Source organism: Polypterus senegalus, chromosome 2 (assembly GCF_016835505.1).
Source record: "Polypterus senegalus isolate Bchr_013 chromosome 2, ASM1683550v1, whole genome shotgun sequence".
Taxonomy (NCBI): Eukaryota; Metazoa; Chordata; class Cladistia; order Polypteriformes; family Polypteridae; genus Polypterus; species Polypterus senegalus.
In genome coordinates, this window is record NC_053155.1 from 311,131,957 (window position 1) to 311,146,023 (window position 14,067).

Genomic DNA, 14,067 nt, shown 5'->3' on the forward strand with positions numbered 1-14,067 from the left:
CTCCCCATGAGCAGGACAAGCCATTTGTTAAAAATGTGGAGGAAACGCTTCGACCGACAGCCTTCCTTATATAGGGCGGTCCAAGATCTAATTATGCAGTTTTCATCACGCTAGAACTTAAGTTTATTACATAGAAAATCACCCGAAAAATCCCAGACCATCAACAAGTGTGTGAACGGACGACATGAAGAATCGTCTTCGCGCTGAACTGGAATCATCCCCGCGTAAATCCAAGTCATCCGGACGATCTGGATCTGCATAATTAGATCTGGACCACCCTGTACAGTGACCGGGTGGGGTGTTACACTCCAGTATATTCAGAATTGAGCTGCCAGGATCCTGATGAGGGTGCGAAAGTATGACCTTATCACCCCAATCCTGAAAACCCTTCACTGGCTCCCTGTCCCACTCAGAATAGAGTACAAGGTCGTTCTCCTCACCACCCATCAGTGCATTTATGGACATGCCCCCCTTACCCCTCATACCTCCTCACGCACTCTCCGCTCTGTACACACTAACACTCTCCAAGTCCCTAGAACCAAGCTTCGCAGTATGGGTGACAGGGCTTTTCCATCTGTGGCACCGAGACTGTGGAACGCCCTCCCTGACTACCTGAGAGCTTCACAGTCGACTGATGTTGTTAAAGGGAATCTAAAAACTCATCTTTTTAGAAAGATATTTTGTTAAAGTATGAATAGATTTTCTTGTTTTATTATTTTTATGTTTTCTCTGTAGCACTTTGAGATTGCTAAAATATAAAGTGCAATATAAATAAAATGTATTATTATTATTATTACATGTCCTGATGATCGGGCTCACAGGGACATCCACTGCTATTTTTTTGTACCCCTTGTCACACACGTGTGCATGGCAGAGAGCTGAAGGGCTGACAAAGGGGCAATTCCGTGCCAGACCAGGGGGTGGCAGAGTGCACTGATCCTTCCTCTTTTTCATCGACAGACCAACCACGGGAAATTTTCGCCTGGAATCGATGATGTCACTTTTGTTTCCAGGCCTGATGACATCACCTCCTGTTTGTGGCCCCCGATGATATCACTTCCCCTGCCCGGCTTTAAAACCGCCATGTGTGCCTGTCTGTACTGTTCTGTGTTAAACTGAAGTCTATTAACATCAGGACCATTTCTGAACCACAAACTTCAGTTTTGACAGCCAGTCTGAAGTATACGGTTGGTTGCCCCCAAAAACCTTTCTCTGTGTCGTGTGAAATCCTTTCACACCCATTTGGTTCACTGTGTCTCCTTACTTCTGTGGTCTGCACACTATAATCTTCATCTTCAGAGTGAGATCACTGCCTGGCTAAGGACCCCTCTAAATACAGGGATTTTTATGTCAAGAAAATGTGACCCTATTGAGATTGCTCACAGGTAGGAGGAGGAGGAGGAGGAGGTTAGGAGCACACGATGAAACAGCGCACTGCCTCACCCACCACACGACAAACCAACTCAGGATCCAGATTTGGACCCAAGTGCATCCATGCAACGGGTGACACCTCCGCACCACGCTAGTTCAGATGGAGTGGAACAGGTTGAGGGAAGCATATTAATCTTTGAGAGCCAAATGAATAGATTTCCTTAGACAGTCAATTTTATGTATTTCTCTCTATTATAATAAAAAAAATCTTGGGACAAGATGTGACTTTTAGAAGAGACTTTTTGGAAGGATGTCCCGCGGGATGGAGACTTTTGCCATGAGATTCTTTCAAGTCACACCCTACTTACAACTATTTTCAAACAAGTTCACGGTCATCAGGTGCATTCCGCCACTTAACCTGGACAGACACGAACCTATTAAAGGGCTTACTTATGAACACACAAACACACAAACGCACACTTCTGAAGATCCAGTTTAGAATCACCCACTCATCTAAATATGAGAAACGATGAAGTCAAACAAATTAACGTGAAAATTGTCAATCGGTTACACGGCAAATTGGTTAAATGCGTATCGATAGACTCTGCTGAAGGAGATGGTGGTGATGGTGCGGAAGATGAAAACGTCAACTTACAATATCCTATGGAATATCGACAACCGTTAACACTGTCCGGTCTTCTACCAGCTGAATTACTGTTGATAGAAAGACGTATCGTAATGTCATTGCGTAATTTATATATGCGTAATGGGCAATGCAATGGAACAATATTAGTTGTATTTAAAAATCGGTCGAACAATTCTGACATGTAAAATTTTAACAGGCAACAAGAAAGGTAATGTAGTACATCTTCAGGGGATAACGTGACACCAAAGGAGATCTTGATATGCCATTCATATTAAAACGTTAACAGTTTCCATTAGAATAGCTTTTGATAATTAACAAATCACAGGGACAAACATTCGAAAAAAACTGGTTTATTTAATAGAGAGAAAGAAACGAAATTCACTCGCGGGCAGTTATACATTGCATTGTCACAATGTAAATCTAAACAAGGAATCAAAATTCAATGTGATCTTGAAAAAAAGTTAATTCCAAATATTATTTTTACTTTAGTTATAAAGTAAAAGTGAAAATAATGCACATGTAACAATTCCCATGAAAATGATAATCTCTTTAAATTGTACATCTGGTTAACCAAACCCGGGGTTGGCGATTGAAGCTCCCTAGTCTATACATAAAAACAAAATAACATTTTGCTTAAAAACAGCAGACAAACAGAATACAAGGACAGCGCAAAAAAAATATTATATATATGAGCCTAAATTACTCTCTTACATAAAACTATTCACACCAACCATTAAGGTATAAGAGTCTGACTGTGGAGGGAAAAACCACCATGTAAGGCCTCTAAAGGATGATTCAAACCTCCCTGTCTGCATAAAGGAAGACAAACTGCGTTTCGTGGATTGTTTAAGCCCTGCAGAGACAGCAACGAGACACCAATGATCTTCTATTCAAATCTGCGTCTTTGATCCATTCTGCGGTTACCAAACCAGGAGGTGACGAACAAGCGAGTGACCTTTCAATGGCGCCTCAGTACAAGATGGTCATGGCTGGAGTGGTCAGAGGCCAATGTGTCTTGTTTGCAAACACTTTACACCACCTGAAGCTCAAACAGTTTGAATTCTTAATAGCAAGCAACGTTCCTCCAGTTTTTTTTTTTTTGTTTTTTTTTAATTACTTTTGACAAATTCTTTATACTTTTACTTTAAAAATAAACTGCTTACTGGTGGAATATGAGTAAATGTCTTTAAAAAAAACAGAGAAAGGGGATGACTTTTAAGATGATTGAATAGTTTAGCAAAGCACTGCACAACAGACTATTAATGGGGTTATGGATATTGTCAAATTTTGCAGACATTTTTGAAAATATTCACATTGAAATCCTTCAAGCATTCAACGCTCAAATGTTTCCTTACATTGTTTTGCCACAGCTAACTAAAAACGAGGGTATAAGAGGAATATTTTCAAAAAGATGTTTCTTCATTTAAGTGGACAGGTTCAGAAAATGAACCGATTTTAGTATATTTAAAAATTTTCTTGACTCTCAGAAACCATTTGATAAGGCACCACATTAGAGGTTGGGCATCAAACTAAAAGAACTGGAAGATCAGGGTGTGGCGTGTAGACGGGTGCAGAACTGGCTCAGACACAGGAAGCAGAGGGTGATGGTGTGAGGAAGTTAAGAGTGATGACCAGCATCACTCAGTGTCAGTCTGGTGTCAGGAACCACAGCTATCTATACTAATAAAAGGCAAAGCCCTCACTCACTCACTCACTCATCATTAATTCTCCAACTTCCCGTGTAGGTAGAAGGCTGAAATTTGGCAGGCTCATTCCTTACAGCTTACTTACAAAAGTTAAGCAGGTTTCATTTCGAAATTCTACACGTAACGGTCATAACTGGAACCTAATTACATACATATACACAGCCATAGCCTGCAGCTCGGTCGCCGTGTGAGGCGGAGTTGCGTCCAGCATCATCATGCCTCCGACCTAATTGAGTGTCTGTCCATATAAGGTAAATATTTGCGGGTGAAGGACTGTGCTTATGCAAACGAAGATGAGATGGTCTAGTGTTTGGCACAAACTCAGCAAAAGTGCAAGAGAAACTTTTAAGTGCCGGGTCTTAGCTAACCTTAAATAAAGCCGTGGACATCGCAAGATCACACAAGAGAGCGCTCACGTGAACTGACTGTGAGCATGATGCGTAGAGAACAAGCAAGAGCTCCAAAGAGCTGAACAAAAACGCATTACACAATTGAGAAGACAGCAAAAGAATATGAAGCGAGTGACGCATACAAGCATATTCATAGGTGCAGCTACTGCGGAAACAAAGCACACGGTGTAAACCTTAAGTTTAAATTAAGTTTATAGACACGCTGGTGCTGTGCTTATGCAAACGAATAGAAAGCAAATGTTACATTATTTTTAAAATGTTTCCTTTTCTTTTTCATAACTTCTTTAACACACTTCTTCTCTGCTGCGAAGCGCGGGTATTCTGCTAGTTTTTAGTATACTAGTACATTCATGATTTGGATAGTACAGTAGAGAGTTTGCAGCCTCAGTTGTTCACGGATTTTTCCTAAGAACTAATTTTTCATGGCAAAAAGGGAGGGAGAATAGGAAACAACCGTAGAGGAAAATGCGGTTTGGGATGGTGAAAGTAGCCAATCTCAGAGCGTTATTTCTCCTTGCTGCTGCCCTGTGACGCGACTCCAGCTGAGTGTCCTCGTGTTTTCCATTTTGTTATTTTTAAATGCACAAGATGTCGCCAAATCTCCCTGCTCCTTCTAAGGCTTCTGGCAATGAACCCAAGCGCTAGAAGAAGTTTTAAACACTCCAGGAGAAGGTTTAGTACTGGATTTGCTCCTGGAACTAAAAACTTATGCCACAGTACAGCACCATTATGACATCAACGAAAGCACCGTACGCTACATGAAGAATGAAATAGCGATCAGGAGTACCGTATCTGTAAGTTTCTGTGGTACGACGACAGCAACTTCCCATCACAATGTTCCTCAAACCTACGAAGAAAAGCCAGCACAAAACCCCACCAGAAGACGACCTGTCTGAAGATACGACTCCTCCTGAAGCGGCGCTCCACCCAAGGAGCTGTAAATCCTCTGCATCATATTACACAGCTAATTCATCATCGTCGTCATCAATATCATTCATTATTGGTGAGTACCCGTACATTTTACTGTATTTTTATTAAATTAATTTATTACGCGTTTACCCTACTTATAACAAGGAAAACGACCACGCATACCAAAGAAAACGTGCTTGCATGAATCACAGTACATATAGGGGTAACATCAGTATTTTACATTCTAGTACCGTGGGAGACACAGCAGTACAGTACTGTACAGTATACGGGTTTACAAAATTCGCGGGTGCCCTAGGAACATAACCCCTGCAAATTTCGGGGGTGTACTGTATAAGTGAAAAGCTAGTCAAGTTTGCAGATAATACCAAGATAAGTGGATTGGCAGATAATCTGGAATCCGATTGTAGCAGTGCTACCATTAGTTAGAACTGCATCTCCCAGCAGTCCTTGCAGGGGCTGTTGGGGTCAAAGGTGGCCAGAGGGGTTTAAAAGGAGGGCAGGGGTCGAAGAGGAGAGAAGTTTGTTTTGGTCGTTTTGTGCTGGTATTTAACTGTTGAACTGCCCGGCGTTGTCTGCCATATATCATAGTGTCCTGGATTGTATTGTTTGTTGGGGTCTGGATATCATTTGTCTACCTGTTTACTGTTAGACGTTGTCTGGATTCATTGGCTTTCACGGAAGAAGGAGCGCTCCTGAACCATTCATCTGTCAACCTACTTCAGCAACTACCGGTAGGACTGTGTTTTTCCATTTCAAATCACTGGACATAACTTCACCGCTGATCATTTCATACATGGACTTTACTGCGTGTTTGTCGTGTTTATCTGTTAAATGTAATATCGCCGAAGGGATCAGGGGTGGTATTGTTGTTTCAATTAGTTAATTTATATTCATTATACTTTTTTTTATCGTTTAAGTTCCCAGTGTGTTTTCTTTGTTGTCTCTGTAGTGTGTGTGTGTCGTGCCAAGGCTGGGGTTGTCCCTGGTAATCCTCATATAAAATAAATAAATCACCGTCACGCACGACGGTGTGAATAGTAGCGGTTTCTGGCCGCTACACAGTGAATCAACACAGATGGACTTAGACAGCAGTCTGGCTTGGGCAGATTTGTGGCAGATGAAATTTAATGTCAGCAAATGTAAAGAATCACACATTGGAAGTAAAAATGTGAGGTTCGAATACACAATGGGGGGTCTGAAAATCGACAGTCCACCTTATGAGAAGGATTTACGAGTCGTAGTGGCCTCAAAGCTATCGACTTCCAGACAGTGTTGAGAAGCCATTAAGAAGGCTAACAGACTATCAGGTTATATAGTGCCTTGATATGTGGAGTACAAGTCACAGGAGGTTCTGTTCAAGTTTTATAACAAACTGGTGAGACCTCATCTGGAGTCCTGTGTGCAGGTTTGGTCTCCAGGCTACAAAAAGGACATAACAGCACTAGAGGGGGTCCAGAGAAGAGCGACTAGGCTGATTCAGGGCTACAGGAGTTGAATTATGAGGAAAGATTAAAAGAGCTGAGCCTTTACAGTTTAAGCAAAATACGATTAAGAGGAGACATGATTGAAGTGTTTAATATTATAAAGGGAGTTATTCCAGTGGATCGAGACTTGTATTTTAAAATGAGCTCATCAAGAACACGGGGACACAGTTGGAAACTTGTTGAGGGGAAAATTCACACAAACCATTTTCTTCAAACAAGAGAACCACAAACACTTGAAATGAGACCAAGTAGTGTGGTGGACAGCAGGACTTTAGGGACGTTCAAAACTTAACTTGATGCAAACATCATGCAGATGGAAGATCAGCGCCAGTGAGAAATGAAAGAAAATTCTAATTCAATGTATACTCAATATAGAGGTACATGCACCTTCTATATTTGTTATGAAACTTGAATATATTTCAATATTTATCTGCTGGGATTTTACTGATAAACACCAATACATTTCTCTTAACTTATATAGTTCTTCTCTCAAAAGCAGTTTGCATTAACAGTTGTCAGTAGTGTAACCTCAGAATAAATGCAAATACTTAATGCCATCTTGAAAAGCGTGCCAGACTCCAAACCTGCTTCATCTTCAGATGTGTGAGATCTTTCACAGATTTTAACCTTTTTTTTTTAAAAAAGACTGACGACAAATATTAGAAATCTGAACTGCACACAGTATTATCTTCTTATTTCCTTTTATTGATATCACCCATTAATCCCCCTGTCCTTTTCACTTATTAATCACTTAATTACTGTTGAACACCATGGCCTGCTGAGGGAGTAGCATGAGAAGCCTGAATAAACCGAACAGGAAAGCCAGCAGCTTTACAGAACCGACCCTGGACACACAGGCCATCACAACTAAGGTTAGCCATCCTCTCCGTGACGTTCACCCTACAGCTTGTTTAGTCATTGGCTCATTCCACAGTCACGCACTAGCAGGTGCTACTGGGGCTCTACTGCCATCCAGCCATCTACAGTGCGTATAGAAGAGAATCCCCCCCCCTTCGAAATATTCCCATTTTTTTTGCTTGACAGCCTTAAATTAAAACACACAACCCAATATTTTTTTTTTATCAGCTTTACTTACTCAATGCCATCTCTAACATCAAAGTGAAAGACATCACAGCTACAGTTCAGAAGAATTATTAAAAATTCAAAAACAAGACATCTGGTGATTAATAAAGGACCCCCCCCCCAAATCACTCAGGTGTAAGTGCCCACCATTTCCATTGCCGTTAATGGCTTCCTTCCTTCTGTGATTAATTGTAATCAGTGTGATTAGTGAAGCTGTTCCTGGTCTATTCATTCCCTTACTTGGCACTGAAACTGACAACAAACAAATGACTATGGGTGGCAGGTCACTTTCAGAAGATCTCAGGGACAGAGTTGTGGGCAGACATAAGGCTGGAGATGGAGACAAAAATAGCTCAAAGGCTTTATCAATCCCAAGAAGCTCAGTAAAGTCCATAATAAAGAAGTGGCAAGTGTTTGGTACGACTAGGACCTTCCCTGGATCCTCCAAACTGGATGGAAGAGCAAGAAGGAAACTGGTAAGAGGGGCTACCAAGAGGCCAATGGCCACTTTGAAGGAGTTACAGGATTTGCTGGCAAAGAGTGGTCATTGTGTGAATGTGACAACAATTTCACAAGCGCTCCTCAATTGTGGCTTGTCCGGGAGGGTCCCAAGGTAAAAGTCACTTCTCAGGTCACATTAAGTCTTGTTTGAGCTTTGCCAGAATGCACCTTGAAGATTCTGATGCCAAATGGAAAAAGGTCTTCTGGTCAGACGAGACCAAAATCAAACTATTTGGCCTCAACACCAAATGGTCCACCAATGCAGCTCACCATCCACAACACACCATACACACCTACAGTAAAGCATGGAGGGGGCAGCATCCTGTTGTGGGGGGTCTGGGGCTCTCGTTAGGGAATAAGGAAAAATGGATGGGGCAAAATACCATCAAATTCTTGAGGAAAACCTGCTACCCTCTGCCAGAAAGTTGAGGATGGGCAGAATGTTCATCTTTCAACACGACAACGACCCGAAGCACACAGCAAAACTGACCACACAGTGGCTGAAGGAGATAAAAGTGAATGTCCTTGTGTGGCCAGTGAGAGCGCAGACCTAAATCAGAGTGAAAATCTGTGGAAAGATCTGAAGATAGCAGACCACCAACGCTCACCATCCAATGTGACTGAACTTGAACAGTTAAGCTATAAAGAAGAGTGGGGGGCAAATATTACACAATCTAGGTGAGCAAAGCTGATAGAGAAGTTACAACAGACTCAAGGCTGTCATTAAAGCAAAAGGGGGGTCAACAAAATGACATTGACACTGCGGGGTGGTCCTTTAATTATCTCAGTAGGTCTTGTTTTTTAAATTCTTCTGAACTGTAGCTGTGATTTCTTTCACTTGGGCGTTAGAGACTGCATTGAGTAAGGCTGTAAAGCAAAAAAAAAAAATGGGAATATTTCGAAGGGGGGGATTCTTTTCTATACCCACCATTAATGGAGTAGTTCTGATGTCTCTGGCTGCCCAACTATTCCATTATTGTGTTCAGTTCATCTTTGCTTAGATTCACTTTATGCTAGAATTGTAAATGAAACTTTTTGTTTTGCACGGACTTTTTAGTTTGAACATTCCATCCAAATCAGTAAAATGGTGACTCTGTAGCAGGGTTACATAATGATAGGTGTTTTTATGTGTCTGTGCCGAGCTGCGTTTTGTTCTGTTGTCCCGTTTACTATCATGTATGTGTGTATAAGTAAGTGCTGTCCCCGTAAGTCAAACGAGGGGGAAAGACGATGAAGGGAGTCCACAACCCCGTGACGGAACTTTCCTGTTTAATCAGCCAATGATATCCGGGACATTCAGTTTTAAACAAGAGGAATGGAAAAGATGAGAGAGAGAAAGAAAGGAGACGATTTACGCATTCATGTTCCAAGTCATCACGTCCGTTTATTGTGCAATTCCACTGCTTGCTTTTTCAGGATCCGGATCTTCATCACGACAACCAGTGCAGAGAAACCCTGGGGTTTGGATTCCTACCAGCCATTGCCAAGGACTTTCACAGTGAGGTCATTTTGTATTTCAGGACGAAGCAAAATATCACTTCAGCCAATATTCAACTACCGCCATACTTTATTAGCTTTGGACTCATTTACCACTTACATTTCAAGTGCCATTGATCATTAATCTGTGTTTGTGTTCCGTGTTTCTTCATTTATTGTTTAGGGGCAAGGGAGGGTTTTTGTAAATATTATTATTTAGCCACGTGTTCATATAAATATATAAAAATAACAAATCACTTGTGGCATAGTGGTGAACTGTGTGCACGTATATAGTGTTGAGAATGTGTCCGTCCTTGTACATATTTATCCACTGTCAATGTATCTGCACTTGACTTTACATTGCTGACTTGTAGTACCTGCTATTTCATCATTTGGAGGAAAGAGGACTCTTTGTAAGGAGTACGGCTTGTTATCATCTTGAGAAGCCTCAGGTTAGCCAAGTCAATAGTCTTGGTAGTGTAGTTGCCAGTCTGGGTAAAGTGGTCGGCCGTTACAATTCTCCTTTTATTGCATTTCATAACATGGAACATTCAAATAAATACAGCCTCTGTGCCATCAATCCAGACAGTTTCTAACGCCCTTCAAAGTCATGAGAGCTACACCACTATTAAGTCCAATTTCTTGCTAAGGAATAGACCAAAATATAGAAAGAATAAAAAAAATACATTTTTGCAGGCCTAATATACAAGATATTAATTTGATAAAGAATTAAAAGTACAAAGTATCTAAAGACAAAAAGAGGCAAAAATACAGTACCCTCTGTAATGTTTGGGACAAAGAGCCATTTTTCCTTGAGTTCCTGCTCTGCGCCACACTTTAAAACTACAAAATCACACAATTCTGACGTGATTAAAGTGAACATGGCAGACTTTCATTCAAAGGGATTTGCACACATTTCAGTCACACAACACTTTTCATACATTAACAAGCCCCCCATTTCAGCATTATGGAGGGCACTGTATTTGAAAAAACAGTAAATATCTAATACACCTCCGCTTAGGCCTCCATTGCTTTCTCTTCCCCTGGACTTCCATTCCCACCAGTCTTTTGCCAATATATTCCTTGCCCATACCACTCCAGTCAACTTTCATGTGCTTTCTGAGATTTCTCTCCCAGTTGTGTTGTACCTCTGATTGTCAAATTTTCTATGCTGTCCTTTTTTGTAACTACAAATGTCCATCTCAACATTCTCATATATGCCATATCCAACTTCTTCTCCTGCGCTCCCTCGGCTCCATACATCATTGCTGGCCTTACCACCGTCTTAAAAACCTGACCTTTAACCTTCACCTTAATTCTTTTGAAAAATGCCTTCTTCCAATTGTTCCATCCGCACTACAAACTTATGGTTTATCTGATTCTCCATCTTGGGCTACCAGTGATCTTAGACATTCAGCTCTCCCAACAGGCTAACTTCTGAATCCTGATCATCTTTTCTTGCAAGGAAGAAAAATGTTACTTTATCATGCTAGTGAAGCAAGCCAGGTATCACGGATAGCTCTCTTTCATACAGAATTCATAAATTATCATCTAACTTGCTTCAGGTTACTTTTAAATTCATTAGACACAAGACAGTCATGTTGTTCCCCTCCTTATTTCACCAGGATACTCACAATACACGAGTTTTACCACAAAGTTTGAGTTTAATAAAAAAATTTTCTTTAGGTTATTCATTTGTGTAGTAAAGTTGTGATCGTGCCATTAGTGCCTGACCCTACATCAGTGTTTCCCAAACTCGGTCCTGGGGTCCCCCACTGTGGCTGCAGGTTTTTGTCCCAACCAGCTTCTGTTTTTAATTGGACTCCTGGGCTCATTAAGTGATGTGTTATTTCCCAAGTTCTGTGTTTAGGGAACAATATAGAAATAAGAAAACTAAGTTTGGTAAAATTATATATATATAGGGTATATGGAGTGTACAGGTAGAGGTAGTACCTCAGATGGGGAAACACGTGGTGCTCCCGGGAGCAGCTCGTCCACTTTGGTCCTCACCTGTGGCTCTCCCTGCAGCTGTTAGCATGCAACAGCGGCCATACCCCGGACAACGGCTTCCACTGGCCGGCTAAACCAGGTGAGGGTAGCTGATGGGCCCAAACCCTCGGTGAACTAGGTCTGCCTACCTACGCATGCGAAGTCTGGACATCGGCGGAACCTGCGGAAGAGATCATTTAAGTCCAACGGAGATCAAGGTGATTACAGCAATGCACCGTGGAGTGCACAGAGCAAGATGAGGCACGTAGAACATCTTGGTCATCCACTGCATCCGCACCCATCTCCGGTCGTCATGACTTAGGTCTTGCCACTGGATACAGGTGGTCCCGGACGAGAGAGTGAGGTTGACACCGCGCAACTCTTCCTCACTATAAACAAAGTCAGCCACGCAAGTCATCAGTCATCAATCTCACATCATCTTTCATGCCCTGTGGCGACGGGTAAGCGACGAAGTGACAGGTGTGGTGCACTGGGAACGAACGAATATATTATATTATATTATATTATATTATATATATATATATATATATTAAAATGTACCAAACAGTTATAGAGGAATAATGTATTTTTTTTTCTTTTTAACAATATTTTCATCTTGATTTTCATTCTACTTTTCTAATTGTTTAATGAATCCGTTATTTACTAATTAGTGGGTCTGACACAAAAGTAGTTGCAGCCTTTGATTATTCCGTGTTGTTTTCCTGGGTGTCTGCTCTGCTTGTTTTTTTTTTTGATTATCATTATTAAGATATAACGAAAGGGAAAAACTACACAGAAAAAGGTGAAAATATAATGAAATCAACAAAAGAGAGAGTTAAGTATTTAAATCGATAGCAAAAGCAGAAATATTTATAAATGTCTTATAAATGTAAAAATCACACTACTGTGCTTTTCCAAATGTCGAATAAGAGAAAACAAATATCAGTTAATGAAATGAGATCAGCGTTATCAGGAATCCGGTTGGAACAAAAACCTGCAGCCACAGGGGGTCCCCAGGACCGAGGTTGGGAAACACTGGACTACACACTCAAGTTCTTCCACATCATTTCTCCACATGCATTTAATATTTTATTCACAGTGATTAATAACCATCTCTTTAAAATGTTCAAAATCCATATTCCAACATTAATGTTTGGGTCCTGTCTATTGCTGCTTTACAGCCTGCAGCTGTTTATTCACCTTTCCACCTCAGACTCCGATCTACTTTAGACTTTGGTCAAGACTCTAGAGCAGGGGTCCTCAGTCACGGTCCTGGAGGGCCGCAGTGGCTGCAGGTTTTCACTCCAACCCAACTGCTTAATAAGAAGCCCTTATTGCTCAAGTGACACTTCTGCTTCACTTTAGTCATGTCGCTCATTAAGATTTTGAACCCTTATTGCTTATTTTAGTCTTAAACAGTTGTATTCTCGGTTTTAATTGCTCCTAATTAGCAATAACATGCAAATGACAAAAGAGAGCAGGATTTCTCCATTTGGCTTGTTACCATTTACACCTCTGTGTGTATTTATCATGCACTATTGGGCTTAATTAAATATTTGGAAGGAAAAGTGAAGAGAAAAAAGTGAAGGACTGAGAACTACTCATCTATTTTAGCCTTCAAATCATTTGGATGATATCCTTAGAAAGGGGAAGAAAATCTAGGATATGAGGATGACCAGACATAGCAGAGTTAAAGCACCAACAAGCCATGAAATTATTGGTAAGGACTGCTTTCTAATTAAGCAAATGGGTTAGAACAAAAACCTGCAGCCACTGTGGCCCTCCAGGACTGTGACTGAGGACCCCCTGCTCTAGACATTCTGAATTTTACATTTTATCTATACTTTACTGCACAGGTTTTGAGTGGTGTTGAAATTTTGAAATGGCAGACCAAGCAGAATGGAAAAGTTAGTAACTGAATACAGCAGACACAAGCCCCTTTAACATCTCAGTCATACAACAATGGCTATTTTATTTTATCTTAAAATATCAATATTTGGAATAAAGAAATCTCCTATCGTGTAAACATTCTTAATTTATATAAAGATACACAACTTTTGATTTCAGTCCATCAAAAATGGCCCCAAACTATATTCAATTCCAGTCAGCACATACAGCAAGGCAAAGACTTAAGTTTTCGTGTGGCTTTTATCAGCCTTTAAAGGAGCCGTGGGCTGCTTTTACTTTGACACTCTGACACTAAGATGAGATGACATTACCTTGGCATTTTCAAGTAGCTGTTCATCACGGCCTAATCCCGGGCCTACTACTATCGTATGAAGCCGAGATAGCCACTTGTCAACTTCATCGACAGCATTAGGGGCGTCTCTACAGAAGAAGAGATAGCAAAGTCAAACTGTTAACTGCTTACAGCACTTCAGAGGGTGTGCAAATAAGAAAGTCGCACTTCATCTACAAACAGAGGAAAAAAAAAAATCAAAAATCAAGCTTGTGGTTCTGAAATCTCAATT

At 40.9% G+C, this 14,067-nt stretch overlaps 1 protein-coding gene across 4 annotated transcripts in view; it reads right to left on the bottom strand.

Annotated features, from left to right (window-relative positions):
- naxd (NAD(P)HX dehydratase) overlaps nucleotides 1-14,067 on the bottom strand; it is a 96,156-nt gene that overhangs the window by 12,242 nt on the left and 69,847 nt on the right. For all 4 annotated transcript variants that reach the window (XM_039745912.1, XM_039745911.1, XM_039745909.1 and 1 more), the window contains one exon: nucleotides 13,816-13,924. In XM_039745912.1, coding sequence (XP_039601846.1) covers nucleotides 13,816-13,924 — 109 coding nt within the window. The remainder of the gene's footprint in view (nucleotides 1-13,815; nucleotides 13,925-14,067) is intronic.